Source organism: Diadema antillarum, unplaced genomic scaffold (genome assembly GCF_040938485.1).
Source record: "Diadema antillarum isolate AM-2024a unplaced genomic scaffold, OU_Dant_1.0 scf00000167, whole genome shotgun sequence".
In the NCBI taxonomy this organism is placed as follows: Eukaryota; Metazoa; Echinodermata; class Echinoidea; order Diadematoida; family Diadematidae; genus Diadema; species Diadema antillarum.
In genome coordinates, this window is record NW_027271056.1 from 2,034,577 (window position 1) to 2,058,574 (window position 23,998).

Consider the following 23,998-nt stretch of genomic DNA (forward strand, 5'->3'; position numbering starts at 1 on the left):
CAGTCATTCTAAACCCGATTTTCATCAAATAAACTTTGAATTCCTCTTAAAATGGTATGTTCTGTACTATATCATAAGTGTTTTCTTGGTATCTCGCAAAAAGTTAAAAACCTAATTCCCATCTCCACCAAAACTGTACTATCCCTTTAACGTTAATATACTTTATAAGCCGTCTGTGACTGTTTATGAGGCTGAGCTTCAAGGCGCTGAGTGGAGAAATTCGTCCAAAATTTGGGGGATTGTGAATGTCTAAATGCATGTTGTTTAGATGAAAATATAATGTGAATATGTTGGGAATATATGAAATTCATGTGAATTGGTGTAGAATTTTGTTTGAGTTTGGAATCCCCCTTTTCCCCATAGAAAAATTTAGGGCCTAAATTTAGATCTAGTTGATTAAAAAGAAGAAGAAGAAATAAATAATGCTATCAAGATTGCATCCGGACAATTGAGAGATCCGGATAAAGGGAGGTCGGACTGTAGATTTCTACTTGAATTTGATTTGAACAGTGCTGCACACTAGCTGGCACTGGTCCAACAGTCTCTAGCATGTTAAGACTCTGACCAGTAAAAAACTGTTGCAGTGTTGGACAGGTAACTTTTTCAGGAATGGACCAGTAAAAAAATAAATAAATAAATAAATAGAAAAGAAAAGAAAAATAGAAAAACTGGGTACTTTTCGTACTGCTGGTCCAACAGACAGGTTGGACCAGTGCAGTAGAAAAATGGGTTAGTGTGCAGCCCTGATTTACATCATTTCATAAAATCTTATAGGCCTTAATTTATTCCAACATGCACACTGGCACTGGTCCGATGGTCCAGACCAATGAAAATCACTGTCGGACCAGTAACTTTTTCAGGAATGGACCACCAGTAAAAAAAAAAAAAAAAAAAAGAAAAAAAGAAAAATAGAAAAACTGGGTACGGTACCTACTGCTGGTCCAACAGACAGGTTGGACCAGTACATACAGTAGAAAAATGGGTTAGTGTGCAGCCCTGATTTACATCATTTCATATATTCCAACATGCATACTGGCACTGGTCCTACGGTCCAGACCAATGAAAATCACTGTCGGACCAGTAACTTTGTCAGGAATGGACTTGAAGAAAATGGAAAAAAACTAGGTAGAGTATCCTACCTACTGGTACAAAATGTACATCAGGGATGTGATGGGTCAGACCAGTAGAGAAAATGGGTTAGTGTGCAGTCCTGTGCTGGAATGAGGTATAATTAATAATGTACTAACTACTGACATGGTAACATGAGACGAGCAAGTGGATGAAGGGTAACAGAGATACTGTAGATGAGAGAAGTAGATGTAGTGAAGATTCAAAATACAATAAAACTTCAAGATTATTTTTTAATCACTGTTATTTTGTTTTTTGTTTTAAGTAACCCCATAAAAATTCCACACCCTGTTTTAACTCAACCCCATTAAAAATGTTGTCCTCTTTTAAAATGATGGTACTGATAGGAAAGTCCTCATGGCAGCAAAAGTAGTGGACAAGGGACTTAGAAGTCTTTTCCATAAATCCTAATCCGTACTCTGACCCTGACACATCAGGAGTCATGAGAGTATTCACCTGAACTCTCTTAAAGGGACGCAGTCCTCACGAAACTTAAAAAAATATTTTGTTGTTGGTACCTCCAATGAACTACTTTCATCAAAAACAAACTTTCAAATCACCAAATAAGCTCGTACATTTCAGTTAAAAAAGTGTGACTCTGCAAATGAGCAAGTCTTGGCGGAGAGTCATACGTCATCGATGCACAACTCTTTCCATCGGTGTTCTGCTCGTCATCCCTCGTTATTTATAAATACATGTTTACTATTTATTTTTATATTAATTGTATGTATAGATAAGCTTGAAATATTTTGTTTGAAATAATAAAATCACATATTGTCGCATTTTATGAAAAAATCAGATATGATCATTTTGAACACTTAAATTGGTTTTCTGAGGCACGGCTGTCAACTTGAGAGTAGGGCATCAATGACGTTGCACCTTTTGGCAGGCTCTTGCACGATCGCTTGCAGGAATTATTTTTTAAAAATCATGTACGGAGACAATTTTTGATGTCCACGAGTATAAATTGGTGAAAGGTTATATTTTTTACTCTTCTTAATTATCAGTACAGTGAAAATCTCAGGACTGCTTCCCTTTAAATGTCCTACAAAGCTTTAAAGTATTCACTGAAATATATCAAGAGGTATTTAAATATATGTGCTGTTTGAAAGTTAGCATTATACATAACAACATTTCTCTTGTTTGGTTTTTTTCATGCTCCATTGTGTTTTGCCTGTTTGTTTGCTACAGGGTCAGAAAAGGACTGTTCTGTTGAGGAAGCATGCTTCATGGAGGTAGGCAGCTAACACATATTTTGTACTCTCTTTTCTTTCTCAAGATCCTCTCCTTGATTTTTGTGGATACAGGAAATCTGTGGTCACATCACTGCAGATACATGTATAGTAAATGCAAATTTGATAAGAGGAAAAGGAAATGTATTGGGTTTAGAGTTTACTTCCTGCAATGAGATACCACAATCCATAATGTATTTTCAGTGCTAGTTTTGCAACTGCCCTTTTAAGATTGACTTTACTCACAATGTGGAATAAGCCTAAAAACTGCATATTATTTTTCTTCAACTTCTAATATGAGCAGAAGATGACTACATGTGGAATGTAATTTATCAAATAGTAAGTCATAATCAAAATCAGCTGTGAGGTATTATGTCTAACTTTCAGCGAGCCATTATTAAAACATTACATAAAATCATCAAGATCATTATGTATCAACTCAAATATGCACAAATATGTACAAGTACTTGTGTGGCAGTTGCCTACCTGCACTGGTCTGACTGTCCCTGACCGGTAAAAATCATTGGTGGACCAGTAACTTTTTCAGGAATGGACCAGTAAAAGATGGAAAAACTGGGTACCTACTGGTCCGACAGACAGGCCAGACAAGTAAAAAAATAAATGGGATAGTGTGCAGCCCTGCTTTATATTTGACAAAAGCTCTTGTCTTTTTAAGAGTTAGTTCAGTGCTGTCCAGAAGAATACTAAAGTATGCTGCCTTTTACCATATTCCGCCAACAGCTCAGCCAGGTTTAGCAGGCAATGGAAGAGGGGGTATACAACAGCCGAGTCAGACCCATCAACAAGGGAGCAGACACAGCCTCATAAGCTGATTGAATCTGAGCTGCAGTCGCTGCATCCAAGTATACGAGAGGTCTACATGGACAAATTGTTATATTGTTATCTTGTGTGTGTGTGTGTGTGTGTGTGTGTTTATGCTCATGTGTGTAGTGATATATAGTGAAATGTTGAGTAATCTAGTAATTGATCACGACTATTTGTCATGATTCAGAGTTTAAACTCATACCAAGCCCCACATAATTTTGTCCAAAAATGTCCATGCTAACTATGCTATTTAAAAAAATGTGAACACCCATACCCTACTTGTCGGTGGTCTTTTCTATCATCTCGAGAAGTTACAAGCAAATGGGTGCCTGATAGCAAACTACACTTGTATGCTGTTAACAAACGGTTATTTGTTGGCTCATAGTTATTATACATACTTTCTGTAAAGTATGAACGATGTTATTTTATTCTCTATACCCTTTGCTCTTACTTTTCAGGAGCTCTCAACAGCCAGTCCTGAGCTGAATGAGGTGTCTCAGTATTATTTTGATGGGAAGGGCAAGTCGGTACGTCCGATGATTGTGCTGCTGATGTCCAGAGTCTGCAATATACACAACTCCATTCCAGACCGGTAAGCCAATTTAGAGTAGTGTGAATGTAAACTTTGTTTGGCAGGGCTGCACACTGACCCATTTTTTCTATTGGTCCAACCTGTCTGTCGGATTTTTACTGGTCAGGGACCATTGGACCAGTGCCAGTGTGCAGCATTGTGTTTGGTATCGTTTGTTTTTGTTTGTTTTGTTGTGGGGGGAGTTAAGTTATAATTTCAGTGTTTTCTCTTTGAGAGATACATCTACACAGGTTGATACTAGGGTTTTATTTCAAGAGCATTATGTTTATCTGCCAATTTAATGTCTACTCAACAAACTGAGGTACTGGTAGTTACTGACCATTGCCTTGATGCAGCCATACTGTGTCAGCATTGTATTTTATAAAGCAAGCAGTTTTGATATGCTAAAATCTGCAAATTGGTTGTTTACACTCTGCACGTTACAAAACAGTAGCAGTTCAATCGATCAGGTCCCTTGGATGATAAACCTTTGCTGTTACTGTAACATTATGATATTTGTAATTAGGACTCTGGTCATGAACTGCTATGATGCTGATTATGTAATGCCATGGAAAAAGTGTTTCAAACTGCAGAGCCCTAATGTCATATGACATAGCAGGGACAACTCACTCAAATGTTGCAAGGGTGTTCTGACTGTGAACAATGTAGAATAGTAGTGAGAGTGACCCCAGATTTGCTAGGAAACAGATGGGTTTTTTTTCCTCTCACACACAATGCAGGATCCTCGAACCCCAGCGGCAGATAGCCATGATAGCCGAGATGATCCACACGGCAAGTCTCATGCATGATGATGTCATTGATGCGGCTGACACCAGGAGAGGGAAGATGTCCATCAATGAATTATTCGGCCAAAGAAAGGTGCCACTCGAAATTACCTTCTCCTTCCTGCTTCAAGTTTGTGAAGCCATGTCTTGCAGACATGGACAAGAGGTTTTCCGGTGTCCCTTGGATGTTTGCAAGAAAGCTGTAAAAACTTTCTGATCTAGGAAGGCTTTTGCTAACAACAATGAAAGCTCAGTGTAAATCTGCACCCTTCCTCTTGTTCTTACATGTATTTTTGAGCTCATAGAGACTGAGGTGATATGCGCATATAAATGTGGTTATATTATCATCACTATAAAATGTTACATGCTAGTGCTATATTTGCAATAGTTGTAACAGAAAAATCTGGATGAAACATATCCAGTTATAATGTTTCGATCACATCACTTCATCAAACCATACCCTTTGCACCATGTACATTTGTGAGCATTATATTTTGGGAATCAGGACTCACAAGACAATTGAGCAAGTGGTCAATTTTCCAATTGAGAGACACAGTGACAGTATAAGAAGTAATACAAGTACAGTGTATCATGCCTTTCCCAGAAACAAACTTTGCCTACCTTTAAAGATCCTTTTGCTTATCCTTCGGAGCCAGTAATGTGCTATGCTATAATTTTGAAACTTATGAAACTCACTAAAGTATTAAAAACCACTGCAAAATATATGGAGTATACAGTAATACTAATTATTGGAATTTTGTTTTGTTCTCTTACTCTAGTCCATTCTCGCAGGTGACTTTGTCCTGTCCATCTCATCGCAGGCCTTGGCGAGGATAGGAGACCCGGATGTTGTCATAGTCCTGTCAAATGTCATCGAGGATCTAGTGAGAGGTGGGCTTGTAGGATACCTCTGGCTTTTTTTAATCACTGGTGTGTGTGTGTGTGTGTGTGTGTGTGTGTGTGTGTGTGTGTGTGTGTGCATCTGTGTGTGTGTGTGTGTGTGTGTGTGTGTGTGTGTGTGTGTGTGTGTTTGTGTTTGTGTTTGTGTTACTGTCAAGCTTTGAGGTTAATCAAGAGAGTAAAAAAGGAAGAAGACCGAGTTGCAACACAAGGATGTTGATGACGGAATATCTTATCATGGCATTGCACATAGCATGAATGATTTCAGTGGTAATCACCCTGCTATCCTGTACACCCATTGTTGACTAGACATTACAATTAACATAGTGTCTGTATGTTGCAGAAGATGTTGTATGGAATACATCATTGACTTAACACTTTATTCGTGTAGTGTCTGTATATAGTGGAAGAAGTTGAGTGAAATACAGAGATGGTACTTCTCAAATAGATTCTTTACAAACAGGTCAAGTTAAAACATGGTTGTAATAGTGTACCAGCCATACAGTGCAAGCCTTACAGTAACCCTTGTCAATGAGTCGTGAATTTAAGATTGATCAAGTACAGGAGCCAAGATGATTGCATAACAAGTTTCAGATGTGTCTTTTTTATAACAGTGAAAATATTTACTGCTAAGATTTTATTAGAATTTTGTGACATAGTCCTTGGATTTCAGACAAGATTTGGAGAAATAAATGCTGTTGCAGCTTTGCAGAAAATTCTTGAATGTTCATGCACATCTCAAAGCATATGATGCAAACTGGGTACTAGGGAACAGCTTTTAAGTTCAGTTATCATGCTTGCTTCATAACCAGGCTTGTTGAACATGACTTCAAGTTTATTGAAAATGTTTTTACTTAAATGCATCTCATGAGAAATTGTCTGAAATCCTATCTTCTGAATTTGATTACTGTAAAAGTGGAAATTTTCGCAGTATTGTAATTTTCGCGCATTTCGCACAACCAAAAACTAGAGCGAAAATAAAAGCACACAAATATTTTGCTTGCCATATGTTCCTGTGCGTAATGTCTTGATTCCGCGGAATTAAAAACATGCCAAACTCTTCTTACCGGGCCAAGCGCGAAAAATAAGTTGCGCGAAAATATCCACTTTTAAAGTAAACTAATGTTCCTATTCCAAAAATCATTATAGTCAGAGAAATGCAGATAATAAAGGAGAACAAATGTTATATTAGCTCTTGAACTTTGTGTCTGTGGTGGAACAATTAATCCAGGTATTTGGAAACAACCTGTTACCCCCATATACCTGCTCCTGTAGCACAATCTTAACATGATTAGCTATGAACATGCAATGTACATCATTACAAACTCCCCTGATGTTGTTTCTTATATTTCAGGAGAATTTATGCAACTTGGAGCCAAAGACAATGAGAATGAGCGATTCTCACACTACTTCCTGAAAACGTACAAGAAGACGGCTAGCCTGATGGCACACAGTTGTAGAGCGGTTAGTACATTGACAGTGAATTGGAGAATTGATGAATGTGAGATGATGTTTGAAAATCGTGTTATACCATGCTGTAAAGTTGGAAGATTTTGTGATGTGGAAACCTGGGAATTTTGTACTCTGCTGAACCATCAAGAAAATAATAACACTCAAATATTTAGGGACATATTGATCATGTATCTCTGCTCTGCGATAGCATCAACAAGAGAAGCTCAGTGATGTTGGCCCAACTTGTGAAAGCTTCTACTTCTACTGTATTAGCAATGTTTGTACCAGTAATGTGCATGGAAATAGACTCATAATGAATACTCCTTTAATGTTTGGAAAGATCTTAAGGTCATCTATGTGACCGTTTGCATATAAGAGGGACTAGTCCGGGAGCCAGCGGGGGTCAGCCTAGCTGAAAAGGTTACCAATTTTTATGTGTATAGCAATTTAGTTCAGTTCAGTTCAGTTCAAATTTATTTCATATTTCCATTTTCTCAATGATGACATTACAAAATTATTGACAACAAAACAAGAGTACAAAATATATACAATCATGTCTTTTGATTGTAGAAGAAAAAGAAAAAGAAAATATACTTGACACAAATGTACATGGTCACATCGTATGAAAATGTCACTAGTAAGTATAAGAAATATGATGGGGCCTACATAAAAGCTTTAAAGCTTGTAAAACTGTAGGTTCCCGAGTTCATAGGCATATAATTTTACACGGAGAACGGATATGTTTGTCTTGACCAACAAAAATTACACCAGTACAAAAAAATAGATGAGTAATAAACTAATGAACCACATAGATATCGCACAAACCAGACTGCATACAAATCTCGCAGTGTTTGAATAACAAAAATGCTGTATTATTAAAAGGTTGTATCAGTACCATGAAATAACTTAAGTAACTTGGTGCTGCGGACAAGGACAAAAGACTGGGAGCGTAAAAAGGTTGCTAAAGGCTTGGTAGTGTGTATCAACTAAGTAATAACTGTTTTAATTTGCGTTTGAAGGTGAATAAAGATAAGGAAGAAGTGATATCTAGAGGGAGATCATTCCAATATCTGGGTCCAGTAAATATAATTGTCTTCTTTGCAAAAATAGTGCGAGTACGGGGAAGGTGATAGGCGTCACTCTGGCGAGTGGGATAACAGTGGATAGAACGATTCCTTTTGAACATGTGGATAAAAACAGATGGTAATTCATTAGTTGTTAGTTTATACATGAAAATTCCGAGATTATAATAAAATAAGTCTGAAATTTTCAGAATTCTGTTTTGATGGAAAAAACAATTGGTATGGGCAAAATATCCGGCGTGGTTTATGATTCTTATTGCACGCTTTTGAATACGGAGAGGGGAATCTAGTAATGAGTGAATTGCATTTCCCCACGCCAAAATTCCATAATTGAAGTGTGGAGATATTAAACAAGAATATATACTCTGCAAAATATGAACAGGAAAAAAATGTTTTAGCTTATTCAAAATCCCAATATTTCTAGACAAAATTTTACTTACAAAATTAACATGAGTTTTCCAGGATAATTCTTGGTCAATCCAAAGCCCTAAAAACTTTGTATTATTATCCTGCTTTAAACATAAATCATTTATTTTGATATCATATGGAACAACATTCAAAGAATTACTAAATACCATATAATGAGTTTTTTCTATGTTCAAGGACAATTTGTTCGCATAAATCCAGGATTGCACGGACTTGAGCTCAGTATTCATCATATTTATTAATGCATTAGGGTCTCGATGTGAAAAAAACAAGCTTGTGTCATTGGCGAAACAAATGAATGACAAAATTTGCGATGATTTTGGAAGATCGTTTATGTATACTATAAATAAAAGTGGGCCCAAGAGGGAGCCCTGCGGGACTCCACATGAAATAGGCTTTAATTGCAAATCATGGCTATTGATATTAACAAATTGCTTTCTTTCTGTTAAATAACTCTTAAACCATTCTAAGGGGGTACCGCGGATTCCATAGTGACATAATTAATAAAACAAGATTTCATGATCTATCATGTCGAAAGCTTTAGAAAAATCAAGAAAAACTCCAATTGTATGTTCAAAACTATCTATAGCATGAGCTACCTTATCTATAAAAGTAAGTAAAGCATGGGTTGTGTTGTAATGTTTTCTAAAACCAAACTGAGAATCCGACAGAATGTTATGATTTGTGAGAAATTTTAATAATCGTGTGGAAACCACCCTTTCGAGAATTTTAGAGATTGAAGTCAACAAAGAAATTGGTCGGTAATTATTCACCAAATCTTTCTGTCCCTTCTTAAAGATAGGGACAACTTTTGCGACCTTCATCTTATTGGGGACTTTGCCATTAAGTAAGGATTGATTGAAAATGTATGTAAGAGGAGTAATGATTTCGTTTAAAACATTTTTCAAAAGAAAATTTGTAATTCCATCATATCCTGAACTTTTTTTATCGTTCAAATTCTTAATAATATCTATAATTTCTTCTTCAGCAATAGGTTCAAAAAATATTGATTGAGAATTTAGTACATATGCCCCTGAGTATGGAAATGCACGTCTGGCTGGTCAACGGTGGTGGGTGTGGCCAGGAGGGCCACAAAAAGGACCCCCCAAAATTAGGCTAGCCTAGCTGGAAAAGTAACCCCATGAAAACAACTGGAACTTGTTCGTTACACTTACAGGATAAATGATTGACCATTGCCAGACGTTTTAAGTGGTGGGGGGTAGCCGCCAGACGCTCTTAAAGGCCCAACTCCAGCTAGGCTAGCCTAGCTGAAAAAGTAACCTCATGAAAACCACTGGAACTTGTTCGTTACACTTACAGGATAAATGAATGACCATTGCCAGACGTTTTAAGTGGTGGGGGGTAGCCGCCAGACGCCCTTAAAGACCCAAATTTTTCCAGCTAGGCTAGCCTAGCTGAAAAAGTAACCTCATGAAACCCACTGGAACTTGTTCGTTACACTTACAGGATAAATGAATGACCATTGCCAGACGTTTTAAGTGGTGGGGGGTAGCCGCCAGACGCCCTTAAAGACCCAAATTTTTCCAGCTAGGCTAGCCTAGCTGAAAAAGTAACCTCATGAAACCCACTGGAACTTGTTCGTTACACTTACAGGATAAATGAATGACCATTGCCAGACATTTTAAGTGGTGGGGGGTAGCCGCCAGATGCCCTTAAAGACCCAAATTTTTCCAGCTAGGCTAGCCTAGCTGAAAAAGTAACCTTGTGAAACCCACTGGAACTTGTTCTTTACACTTACAGGATATATGCATGACCGTTGCCAAACGTTTTAAATGGTGGTGGTGGTGGGGAGGGGGGGGGGGGGGGTAGCCGCCAGACGCCCTCAAAGACCCGATTTTACCAGCTAGACTAGCCTATATATGGCTGGAAAAATAACCCCCTGAAACCCACTGGAACTTGTTCTTGTGATACACTCAAAGGATAATTTAACGATTGTTGCCAGACAATAGCCGCCAGACGCCCCAAAGACCAAACTCTTACCAGCTAGGCTAGCCTAGCTGAATATTAGGAAAGTAAACCCCATGAAACCCACTGGAACTTGTTCTTACACTTACAGAATAAATGCATGACCGTTGTCAGACGCTTTAAGTGGTGGGGCGTAGCCCCCAGATGCTCTCAAAGACCCAATTTTACCAGCTATAAGGTTCACATATTTCAGAAATGATAGCAGTGTAATTCCATAACAACACCGCTTGCTTGCGAGTTCACCTGTCTATAATCTATGCATGCCTTATTCTTTTGTTCTGCTTCCTTAAGCCCCAACTCATGCATTCTTATGGTGACTCTCCCATGTCATCATCCTTGTTCATTACAATTTGTTCTATTTTTTGAAAATATTCTTATTCTTCATCCCAATTATCACAAATTCTGAAACTCTGTCCTCAGTATAACTAATTCATAGTTGTACAAATGTAAAAATCTGAGAATCACCCGGAGGTCTCCTTTAATGGGGGAGTTTCTTGAGCGCACAGGGAAACATGCTTTGAAATATCAATAGGGCAAGTGTTGAGACGAAATACTGTAGAAATATGAGAATATATAGTGCTGTGGTTTTGGTAGAAGAAGTAGGGTATCTGTATTTGTCCTCAGTGATAACCAAAAAACTTATTTGGAAAGAATAATAGACATAAAAAAAGAATTGCCCAATCAAACATGTCGGGATTTTTCTCAAACATCAGTGTTCTCATTTTCTTTGCAGTGTAAAACAAAAATAAAAAACAAAAAACAAAAAAACAGGGCCGGGTACAGTATCCGGATGGAAATTGGTGGGATGGGCGTAAACCCGCGGGTATCATAACATACTGACGTGAAAAAAAACCAAAAACTACTTTATTTGAAATATTCATCAATTGCATTTTGGAAATGTTGAAAATCACAACTTTTGATGAAATTGTATCCTACAGTATCTCTTCTTATATGAAGGCTTTTTTAAATAATTACTCTCTAAAAAAATCGAGTGAAAATATTCACTCTTAAAAGAGTGAATATAAAAAAGAGTGAATTTAGAGTGAAATTGGATTGATTTTTGAGTGAAAATGTTAATTTTCACTCGTTTTAGAGTGACCTCAGGGATCACTCCAAAATCTTCGAGTGATCCCTGAGGTCACTCCAAACTGAGTGAAAATGAACATTTTCACTCAAAATTCACTCCAATTCCACTCTAAATTCACTGTTTTTTGTCTTCACTCTTTTAAGAGTGAATATTTTCACTCGATTGTTTTTAGAGAGTAAGTTTCTTTCCTCTATGACCATGATAAAACAAACCCCTGATGATTAAAACAAAAGACAGTCAAAACTTGGCAAATGAACTCTTTGGACATTAGCAATTGTCTAATACTCCATCAAGCTCATGAAAAATACAATTCTACTGCAACAAGAAATCCATTCAGTAAGACTTGTCCTCGGTGTACATAGCTTAAAATGCCAACTTTTAAAAAAATAATGCCCCAGCTCTTAAATTTACTTTAAAAAGGGGAAGTAAAGCTCAACACCTCTGGCCTATGACTTTTTAGGTACCGTATCACCTTACGGTTGAGGAGATGGGTATAGAAAAATTATTAACGAAATAAAACTTACAGGAACATGCTTCACATGACCTCACCATTTTCTTCTCTTAAGAAAGAAACGAAATCTGAAAATTGTTCAAGAGTGTTTTTGAACATAGTACATTGCAAAAGCAGCAAAAAAAAAAAATCAGTGTTTTTAAGAAACATAACTCACAGCAACAAGGAATTCCTGTTGTGTCTAGTATTGCACGTTTTTGGTTTGGAGGGTTTTGGATGCTAATATTTCAAGAAAAGTTTATGCTCCGGCACTTCAATGAACTTAAATGTAAAGTAATGATCAACCTCTCTTGCCAATAAACTCAACATTTGCTGTTCTTCAGTAAAGCATATGACAGAAACATATGAGAACATGTCTAAAATTCATATGAATAAGCTCACAACAACAACAAAAATATCATGTTATCTATAAACTAATACTGCATGTACTTATTAGCTTCGAGGGATTAAGATGCAAAATGTTATGACAAAAGCCCCTACGTGGCTACCAGCAATTAAACATTCTTCAACTTCTTTAGCAAATGAGCTCATGTGTATCATCTTCTTGTTGAGAAGACGAAGATGAGTAATGATAAAATAATCAAACAATCAACTTTCCTTAACATGTTTTACATGAAATCATTATACCCCCGCCAAACGAAGTTTGAAGGGGGTATATAGGAATCAGCGGACGGTCGGGCGGTCGGTCGGGCGGTCGGGCGGTCGGGCGGTCGGGCGGTCGGTCCGTTGCAAATCTTGCGTCGCGAACTACTTCCTCAGTTTTCAACCGATTCCCATAAAACTTTGCACAGATGTGTGCCTTGGGTTGTAGATGTGCAAGACATATTTTTTGACAGTACCCAAAAGTACGTTGCCATGGTAACGGCATATTATGGGCAAAAATGGGTACAAATCTTGCGTCGCGAACTCCTCCCACAGTTTTTGATCAATTTTTATGAAATTAGGTACAGATGTTCATCTGAATATGTTAATGTGCAAGACACATATTTCCGCAGTGGCAAAAAGTGCGTTGCCATGATAACGGCATGTTATTGGTAAAATATAGGGCAAAATGCTTCATGGCAAAACTGCTTCTTCAGTGTTCTTCCAATTCTCATGGAATTCATATTGAATGTTTGTCTTAGGATATAGGTCAGCATGACACATTTCTTGACAGTGACAAAAAGTATGTTGCCATGGTAACAGCTCACATATTATGAGCCAAAATGATGGAAAATTTTGTGTTGCAAACTGCTTCCTCAGTTTTTGCCCAATTTCCATGAAACTTGGTACAGATGTGTGCCTTTGGTTGTAGATGTGCAAGACGCATTTTTTGACAGTACCCAAAAGTACGTTGCCATGGTAACGGCATATTAATGGCAGAAGATCAAGGAAAGATCTTGCGGATTTAACTACTTTCTCAGTTTTTTGACCAAAGCTTATGAAATGTGGCACACACCTTGATCTTGGTGGGAAGATGTGGAAGACATATTTTTCGGACGTGTCGGAAGCTGCGTTGCCATGGTAACGGCATATAAATGGCAGAAGATCAAGGAAAGATCTTGCGGATTGAACTACTTTCTCTGTATTCGACTGAAGCTCATGAAATGTGGCACACACATTGGTCTTGGTAGGAAGATGTGCAAGACATATTTTTGGGACATGTCGGAAGCTGCGTTGCCATGGTAACGGCATATTAATGGTGGAAGATCAAGGAAAGATCTTGTGGATTGAACTACTTCCTCAGTTTTTGACAAAAGCTTATGAAATGTGGCACACACAATAGTCTTGGTGGGAAGATGTGCAAGACATATTTTTCAGACGATTCGGAAGCTGTGTTGCCATGGTAACGGCATTTAAAGGTGCATGGTCCCCGTGTTTTAGTCAAATGCGTACGCGGGCGCACGGCGCAAGTTTCCTATAAAGACCTACGCTATCGACTTCTTTTGGCGCTTACGCTTTGGCCCACTTTCCCGAGTCCGAAGAAGTCCGATTCACTGTAGTCAGTGGTCCGATCACAGTTCGGCTCATGATTCGGCTGAGGGGGATGACAGCTTTAGCAAACTTCTTTTGTGATGTCATAATAACAAGCACATATGCACGCACCCTGGCATTACTACAGACTGCGCGATGCGCAGAGAAGACAACAAAGGCAACGTTACTTAGCAACACCTACGCACTTTACTCTTGATGACAGCTCTACTTCGGTAATCTTCGGCAGTATCATCAACAGCGCCATCTACACTACCGGGACTATGCCCCTTTAAATGGCAGAAGATCAAGGAAAGATCATTCCTTGGGTAAGACTGTCCTCACGGAGCGGGGGTATTAATCACCTTAAGTGATATTTCTAGTTATTGCCTTCTCGTAACGAAATTGAAAAAACCAGAACATCTGAAATTGTTCAAAATCGCTTCTTGATAACGATGAAAGCAAAGGAAACTTAGTGTTTGTAACCACTGATATGACACGTGTCTACAGATCTGTCATGGTCATAAGAAACGTAACTCACAGGAATATAATTTTATACAGTAAGTACTTGGTTTGGAGGACATTTAGATGCCAACTTTTCAAGAATAATACACCAGCACTGACATTAACTGATGAAAAAAAAGGAATGCTCAGCTTCTTTATCCAATTAGCTCATAGGTAATTCCTTGTAGTTGAAAAAAACAAAACGAGTACATATAAAAATATAGACTTCCCGTAACATGTATCACAGGTCATGATCTCCACATTTGCTCCTCTTAACTTAAAAGAAATAAATATATATTTAAATTTGTTTTAAAAGACCTTTAAACAATATGAAGAAAAAAATTCTGTGTCTGCAAAGGCTTGACACGTGTCTAATACTGGGTCACGCTCGTATTAAACGTTGCTCACAGGAACAAGGAATTCACGTGTGTATAAAATAATACTGCAGAGAGGGTGCAAAGTTGAACCCTTTATTGAGGGTGCGAAAATGTTCCCTTGGGTACATCTTTCCACCCACACTAAGAGGTGCTAGATTGCACCTCTTCTTGAGGGTGCATCTTTCTACCCACACTAAGTGGTGCTAAGTTGCACATTTCTTGAGGGTGCGATCTTGCACCCTTTACCTTTCGGCGCACCTTTGCACCCCGTGTAGCCTTTACATCTTGGTGCAACTTTACATCCTTTCGTGAGGGTGCAAAGAAACGCCCAAAGTTCCAAGATTGTGCCTTATTTTGAGGGTGCAATCTTGGAACTTTGGGTACTACTTTGTACCCGCAAGAAAGGGTGAAAGTTACACCCTCAGGAGCAACTTTGCCCCCTTGAAAAAGGCGCAACCTCGTACCTTTAGGTGCAACTTTATGCCCGAAGGATGCAAGAACGTACCCTCTCTTGAGGGTGCAATCTTGTGCCTTATTGGTATGATGTTGCACCTATGTGGTGCTTATTTGCTCCATGACTGCTGCAAAATTGCTCCTTTAAAGGAGCAAGTCAGTGTCACTGCCTGCTCCTTTATAGGGGCAATATTGCCCATCATCTCAAGGTGCAACTTAGCATCACATAATCGGGTACGATTTAGTTCCTTAACTACTCTAAACCTTGAATAGTGCGAACTGATGTAAGCCTATTTGCTCAGTATATAACTTATGTTGTTGTTGCACTCTGCAAAGTAAATAGGATTAGTGTAACTTGGATCTTGTGAATCATGAAATGTGTGTGCGTGTGGAATTTGTGAGTTGTGAAAATGTTAATGTAAAAGTTAACTTAGTTGTGTTTGAATAATATACTGAAACCAAAAATTTACCCAATTACCTTTTCAATAAGGTGAGCACTATATCTATCAAACAGTTAACCTTCTCGGCAAGAGCATGCATCTGCATGAAGGAAGAGGTGAAAATATGATATGCAGTTGTCTGGATACGTTTTATTCAAAACGTTCTTGAATGCGTACTTATTCACATAATCTATAAGAATAACATATGCTTCTTACCAGTACTCAAAGCCTCTAAAACAAGAGCATGCTTCTTACACTTCTGAAGTATACACCATATCTTAAAAACAAAATGTAAGAGGATTTAAGAAGCTGTTTGTATGCATTCAAACGAATCCATATTTCTATCTAAAATCTAAAACGTGTCTTGTAAAAGGGGAATTCGTTTTATAATGACGATGCCAATAAATTATTGTCTTAAAGTCCTTATCACGACATGTCTTGGAGTTCACGCTTATTGAAAACATGAGATTCTTGGCACGTAGATTACAACTATGGTTTAAAGAGTTCACTGAGATACGCATACCTTATACGGGCATTTCGATGAAAACATTTAAATACAAGGTACTGTAAATAATATGAAAATCAAACTTGATACCAGCCCTTATCGGCAACCAATACAGACTATGGAGGACTGCAGTTATAATTGTGTTCAGATATTGTTTTGGGTGATACACGCATGCCGACTGATTTGGGATCAATTCGAGTCCCTCGAGCTGAGATTCCGGAACTGCAATGAGCAAACCATCATTATGCATAACAAAGTGACAGAGAATAATGCATGCACCAGTTTCTGTTTCGTTGTTCTATACACAGAAAGTTGTTTCGTTTTCCAATCCTGTCCAGGCACACAGAGATTTACAGAATTCAATCATCTTTGGCTATAACGCCATGGTTGCGTGCAAAATGAATGCAGCTTATCTAACTTAACCCGTAGTTACTGAATAGGGGACTACTGTATATTCAATTTATACATTATTAATCGGATGATAGAACCTGTCAAAGAGTAAATTGCGGATATCATATACCATTGTCAAATTCACTTTCTGTTCTATACATGTTAGTATCAATGGAATGGTATGAACCACTTTAGCATTACCAATCATTATCATAATTATTTCCCTGAAACGGCTGCATTTGTATGAGCGGGAAGAGTTTGGCATCATACATAGCAAGAGTCGTGACTACAAAACTAAATACATGTATTATACAAGGTTTTAGGACACTTTGAATCATGCCCCCCCCCCCCAAAAAAAAAAAAAAAACCAAAAAACAAACAAAAACAAAAACAACAACAACAACCTAGTGAAATGTTGTACAATGTATGCCCTACTTCCATAACCTATGATCTTTGACCTTTGAATACATGGCCCGCATTTTTTCAATGAGCAGGCATTTGGATGCAACGTAGGTATTATATAAAAGAAAAAATGTTTTAGGAAAAAACATTTAACCACTTCAGAAATAATTATGGAACAAATAGCAAAATATTGACACGTTCACTTCTTCCGTAATGACATGACAGAAAACTTTCCCCACCGAATCGTTCTGCCGTAATTCATGAGCAAGTCATGGATATATACCTAGTTCGATTAAGTATACATTGAGTCATTGCAAAAGCATCTAATGAAAAGTATGCTTCAGAACTACATCATTGTCATTTATTCTATAACACTAATAATATATAGAGCTATTGGTCCGCCATATTGCCTAACAGGTCGTTGTCCTCCTACCACGTTTGTTTAGCAAATAAGGCACAGAATTTAATTTTGCACTTGTTGCCAAAGACTCTAATCTTCTTTACCGCTATTCTCAGACATGTATGCTGGTGCTGTATGAATTAGAAACGGAAGCTTACAAAATATTCACCATCTAACAAGGCAAAAGCGAAGTGATGTCTCGTCCACGTATCGACTTTGTGATTACAGAGATTTTCAAATGGCATAGGCCTAGTTCATTGACTTTTTGACTGTTGACGTAGTCGGACTTCACCAATATTAACACTTGACAGCAATCATTAGATGATCTGAGGAGTGAATTTGGTGGTCATATAGCTCAAAAGTGTGGAAAGTTATTGAAAGAACACCAGAATACTTTGTCGACAGTGTTTATCAGGTGAGATACAAACATAGAACAAGTTCCAGTGGGTTTCAGGAGGTTACTATTTTCCAGCCAGGGCTATAGTCTAGCTGGTAAAATTGGGTCTTTGAGGGCATCTGGCGGCTACCCCCTCCCCCCCCCCCCCCCCCCCACTTCTTAAAACGTCTGGCAACGGTCATGCATATATCCTGTAAGTGTAAATAACAAGTTCCAGTGGGTTTCATTAGGTTATATTTTCAGCTAGGCTATAGCCTAGCTGGAAAAAGTTGGGTCTTTGAGGGCATCTGGCGGCTACCCCCCACCACTTAAAACGTCTGGCAATGATCATTCATTTATCCTGTAAGTGTAACGAACAAGTTCCAGTGGGTTTCATTAGGTTACCTTTTCAGCTAGGCTAGCCTAGCTGGAAAAAGTTGGGTCTTTGAGGGCGTCTGGCGGCTACCCCCCACCACTTAAAACGTCTGGCAATGGTCATTCATTTATCCTGTAAGTGTAACGAACAAGTTCCAGTGGGTTTCATTAGGTTACTTTTTCAGCTAGGCTAGCCTAGCTGGAAAAAGTTGGGTCTTTGAGGGCGTCTGGCGGCTACCCCCCACCACTTAAAACGTCTGGCAATGGTCATTCATTTATCCTGTAAGTGTAACGAACAAGTTCCAGTGGGTTTCATTGGGTTACTTTTTCAGCTAGGCTAGCCTAGCTGGAAAAATTTGGGTCTTTAAGGGCGTCTGGCGGCTACCCCCCACCACTTATAACGTCTGGCAATGGTCATTCATTTATCCTGTAAGTGTAACGAACAAGTTCCAGTTGTTTTCATGGGGTTACTTTTCCAGCTAGGCTAGCCTAATTTTGAGGGGTCCTTTTTTTGGCCCTCTTGGCCACACCCACCACCGATGACCAGCCAGACGTGCATTTCCATACTTACGGGCATATGTACTAAATTGCTATACATAAAAATTGGTAACCTTTTCAGCTAGGCTGACCCCCGCTGGCTCCCGGACTAGACCTGATGAGCTTTCTATCATCTAGACTAAAGGGCGTTTTCTCAATGAAGTTAAAGTGGATATTTGATAAAAAAAGATTAAAGGAACGTTCTCCCAAAGAGAAATGTATTCAAGATCAGTGCACATTTGAGCAAAGCGAGAACACAGTCGGACATCTAACTCAATGTCCACTGCATCATGCCAGCTTTTAATACTCATTTCAGCCTCCCACTGAATGTGAGGTCGTCCTCCAAAAATTGTTAGAGGCTACTCACTAAAATTAATTCCTACCATACAATCTGACTCGAATTTCTGTTATATACAGACTTTCCATAGCTTTTCACTGACTGTGTGGCAGTACATGTACCTCCTAATTGATTGCTTTGACTGCTTTATTGTTGAATCTGCCTCTGAATACAATGTGTCCAAAAGCCTACATTTGTAAATGTAATTAAGTAAAGATGTTGTGAACAATTTTAGCTGCATCTATATATCCATGAGAGCACCATCTTTACCGAGGAAGAAGTCATTGTGTATTTACCGAACTTCCGCAAACTATAAATCTTTCTGCTCTTCTTTGTCTCTTTAGCACTTAGAAATGCAGTGTGTAGAACAGTATGAATGTACATTTTTCTTCTTTGTATTATTATCATTATTGCTATAACCATTATACATACTACTATTATTATTATCGTTACTATTTTTTTATCATTCTTAATGTATTTGTGTAAATAAATTTTTGTGTTCTTGTGAATTGAATAAGTTTCACAACATGGCATACTTTTCAGGTGGCCATGCTGTCTGGGAGCAGTCAAGACGTGTGTGAGATTGCATACCAGTACGGCCGCAACATTGGTATGGCCTTCCAGCTTATAGACGACATCCTCGACTTCGTGTCCAGTGATGATACGCTGGGCAAGCCGACCTCTGCTGACCTCAAGCTGGGACTGGCTACAGCACCAGTTCTCTTTGCAGCAGAGAAGGTTGGTTGCTCCATCAGCTATTTTGTGTTTCAATTTTGCAGCCATTGAGACATGATTGAGCCTTGTTGATTTACCCAGGTCTTTTTGCTGTTAAAAAGCCTTAAAGGGACATTCCAGAAGATTTTCATAATTTCACATCATGTAGTACATAAATCGACAACTCCACATATAGATTTGTGGAATTTATTGTGGTTCTTGAGCAGAGAAACAAAACTCTGAAAAACCGTAAACAAATTACACTGAACAAGGATGATGACATAGGAGGTTCACATATTTCAGAAATGTAGCAGCGTAATTCCATTACAATACCGCTTGCTTGCAAGTTCACCTGTGTATAATCTATGCATACCTTCTTCTTTTGTTCTGCTTCCTTGAGCCCCAACTCATGCATTCTTATGGTGACTCTGCCATGTCATCATCCTTGTTCATTGCAAATTGTTCTAAATTTTGAAAATATTCTTATTCTTCATCCCAATTATCACAAATTCTGAAACTCTGTCCTCAGTATAACTAATTTATAGTTGTTCAAATGTAAAAATCTGAAAATCATCCGGAGGTCTCCTTTAAAGCAAGAGCTGTGAAATAGAGAAAGGGAGTCCCACTCATCCTCAGAAACAGCTTGCTGTGAAAGGGGAGTACACCTTATATTACTACGAGAAGTTAAAGTTTATCAAAGTCCAACAGATACCTCCTCATAAGCCAAAATGCTTGAATAAGCTTACATTGCACTTTGACAAGGCTTTAACAGACTTCCCACTGTGTATGCAACATCTGGCATTCAACTGCCAGCTAATGATTTTTAAGAAATCTATTGTGTTGAATATTCCTCTTGTAAAGTTTACTGTTATATCATAATAGTCCATAGACCTAATACAAAGACCATACAAATCAATATGAATGTAGTCTTGTGCAAAAAAAAAATACATCATGAGAGTTTTAGTTTGATGGAGTGTAATTGTTCTGTTCCATTCAAAAGTAGGACTATGCAAAAGTAAGCCAATTTGAAATCGAGCGTATTTTGTGTTCAAAAGTTCTTTTGTGCCGATCCACTCTGTGAGCACTCTTGCAATATGAATATTTAAAGACTGGTTTATCTCTTTTCCCTTTGTAGTTTCCAGAACTGAATGACATGATCATGCGAAGATTCAGCGCCCCAGGAGATGTGGAGAAGGCAAGGGAGGCTGTCGCAAACGTAAGCGAAGGGTTAATTCTTTTGTGTCATTTGTTCAATGAATGTGCCATCCCTCATCTGAGTGGATAAGGGCGATGCTTTTTTTTTTTTTTTTTTTGCCTGTGATTGTTGATTTTGGGAGGGGGGGGGGTTCTTTGAAAAAAAAACCAAATGAAATAGCAAACCTTGGTGATTGAGGCAACATGTTTTTTGTGAATCACAGGACTTGTTACAAATGGGTCAGAAAACACTTGCCTACAGAAAGTTGTTTCAATGTCAACCATCTGCTGTTATTGTTTTGATTTCCATTTGAGTTCATGCAAGGACACAAAGAAAGGTCAAAGTTGATAAACAGACCTAACGGAACTGATGCTTGTTTTGCAGTTAATGACATTTGTTTTAAATGGGTTATGTGCTAAAAGAGGTATCTATGAAAAAATAACCATTGTTATCTAATCATTCCACCACACTCGTCCCAACTTGCCTGTACTGAGCAAAATTTGAGTACTATAGTGATTAAAAACCAATTCAAATGCACTGGTCCATACATCATACATAGTACAAGCTACTTTATGAAATCATCCAGGTGAAATACAGGTTGCATAATTCTGGAATATTATACTTGTTTGTTTTGTATTAGAAGAGTTATCAGTCACCATTGGATATGAGTACTGTTTTACTCTTGTTTTTGTAGGGTTTTTCTTTATTTGTAAATGGTGTCTCTATGTTAGATATAGATGTTGCTTTTCATTGATGCACCTGCATTTAGTTACTAGTAAATAAATTGTTGAACATTTTCTAAAGAGCTTTGCTCAAATGTAGTACAATGGTAAACAAGAGTGTCAAATTTCCTTTGAAATATATCCTGCAGCTTGAAGGGATCAGCCATTTGGTGTCAAAAGTGGATAATACTCAAGCATTTCAGCAAGACAGTATGAAAGTTCTTTTTGTCAATTTGCAGACCTGAAAAAAAAAACAGTGGAGTCAGCTATGTGAAGATCGTGACCCTATCAGCATTTGCAAGCTACTGATGAGAGACAATTTGATTTCCGTTGCAATATTGATTCAAAGGGCATGACAAAGCATTGCTGCTGAAAAGTATTTTTTGAAGGTTGGATAATGTTAGCCTTTTTTTTAATCTCTTCAAGAGTTTTATCAGACATCAGGAAAAACACAACCAGGTGTATTTGATTCACTAGTTTGAATACAAAAAGATTCATCTCTTTTATTTCCTGTCTCTTACTCGCACATAGACGGACAGTATACGACAATCCCGCTTCCTGGCGGAGCAGCACAGTCGAGAGGCTCAGCGACAGATTGAAAGGCTGACCGACTCGCCAGAGAGGCGGGCCCTCGTCTACCTCACTCAGGAAGTTCTGTCCAGGCAGAAGTGAAGGGATGAAGGACCAGGATCTCACAAGCATCTACCAATCTAGTCCCACTCCAGCATCTAGTAGGACACTGTAGGCAGTGATATGAGTTGGAGCTATTGAGATGGGAGTCCTTCCTCCTGTTGGCAACTCAGAGGGAGTTTTCCTCAGGTGTTGGTGAAAGTGGCGCCAGTGTGTAGATGCTCTGAATTTTTTATTTAGCATTACAGAAGATGTAGATGCGTCTGTCGGAGTGATCCATCAGATCTTTAGTGCAGTACCCAGAGAGAACCTGAGAGATGTGCTCAGAGAAAGCCGGCACTAGTAGAGTGTGTTTGTTTCTGTATCTGTTCGTTGAAATGAAAGTCTTCTTCAGATGAAAGCTGTCATGTATGTTATCTGTTGTAGGTATGACATTACATGAGTCTGATGTTGTAATTCTCCACACAGTGATGATTGAGTCATTAATGTTATCCATTTACTCATTATTGAACAGACCATGAATTCTTTCAAGAATCATACATAAAGCTCTACCTCCCTGCCCTCCCCCCCCCCCCCCCACCCCCAACTTGGTCAGGATCACCTCTGTGTAGCCGTGCAATGATTATGTGCCGTACTGCCTTCTGTGCTTGTTGGTGAAGTGCACATACTTCTTCACACAGGCCTCTATTCATACCTTGATTCCTGACATTCTCACCCAGTGGTGGTGTCTCACATACACATTTGGTAAAGTTTGATGGCAATGTGCACACTTTATGTGTATGTGAGAAGAGCAAATAGACAGACAAGTGCTCTTATCCCTAATGGTCAGAGGTACAATGCTGGAACTTTTTCACCTTGCTGCCATCATGTAAAGGATGATGATGATAATAATGGAACTGTATTCTGACTATTTGAACATTCAGCTTCCCTAGGGCCACCAAATTTTAGTGCTGAAACTTGGTGAAGACCATGCATACTAATCATGCAGATGTTATTATGGTTTTATCATACCTGCTCACATGTTCATTTTGTGGTGGCTATGCTAATACATTTGTGGAATGTATAGTACGTGGTAAACAATAAATAGTAATGAATAAGAGTGGAATGTGTCTGTGTGTATGCACTGGCCATAAACTAGTTCTAAGCATGAAGGGCTGTGAAGTGCTTTGAAATTTTTCCGGCCATCAAACAGTTGACCGCACTAGAAAATTTCCCCCTTACTCGTGGTAAAGTTTGCTGGTGGAGAAACCTTTTTGGAAGGACATCAAGATGTGTTCACATGGTGTGTTGCCTGCCTCTCTGTGTTTATATTTCCTTTTTAGCCTTCCTATTGGGACCTGATATTACTATCTAAAGAGACAAGCATTATTTGTGAGTATAGGAAGTAATGACCAGAAACTTTTTGTGAGAGAAGTTATCAGTGAGTTCTGTGCCGTCACAAATGATACATTGTTTTCAATATAAGGCTTTAAAAGCCTGGATGTTTAGGGACTGCAGTGAAACTGTTGAGAAGTGTCAGCTGTAATCGTGGTGAATGTTGATTTTACATTTTTATTCATGTTTTTGCCGATGAAAGTGATACCAACAGAAAATAGTGATTGTATAGCATTGGTCTGTTGCTATGAATGAAATGATCATTTTAAAGTTGACTGAGATAGTTATGAAGACTCACTGAGTTAAGAGGAAGCATACCTTAAGTGGAGATC

At 38.4% G+C, this 23,998-nt stretch overlaps 1 protein-coding gene across 1 annotated transcript; it reads left to right on the top strand.

The window, feature by feature from the left end:
* The first annotated feature begins 3,706 nt into the window (after positions 1–3,706).
* Positions 3,707–22,741, top strand: LOC139722537 (all trans-polyprenyl-diphosphate synthase PDSS1-like). The gene is made up of 7 exons (XM_071633826.1): positions 3,707–3,777; positions 4,497–4,635; positions 5,321–5,432; positions 6,796–6,905; positions 19,575–19,769; positions 20,881–20,961; positions 22,194–22,741. Exons 1-7 carry the CDS (start codon positions 3,722–3,724, stop codon positions 22,332–22,334), a joined length of 834 nt encoding a protein of 277 aa, XP_071489927.1. The 5' UTR covers positions 3,707–3,721; the 3' UTR covers positions 22,335–22,741.
* The last annotated feature ends 1,257 nt before the right edge of the window (positions 22,742–23,998 follow it).

Bases quoted from the DNA above. Each gene is read 5' to 3' on its own strand.
- LOC139722537 (XM_071633826.1), top strand. From the start codon at position 3,722: ATGATTGTGCTGCTGATGTCCAGAGTCTGCAATATACACAACTCCATT. The intron at 6,906-19,574 runs GTTAGTACATTG...CATACTTTTCAG, and splicing joins TGGCACACAGTTGTAGAGCG to GTGGCCATGCTGTCTGGGAG. The intron at 20,962-22,193 runs GTAAGCGAAGGG...ACTCGCACATAG, and splicing joins CAAGGGAGGCTGTCGCAAAC to ACGGACAGTATACGACAATC.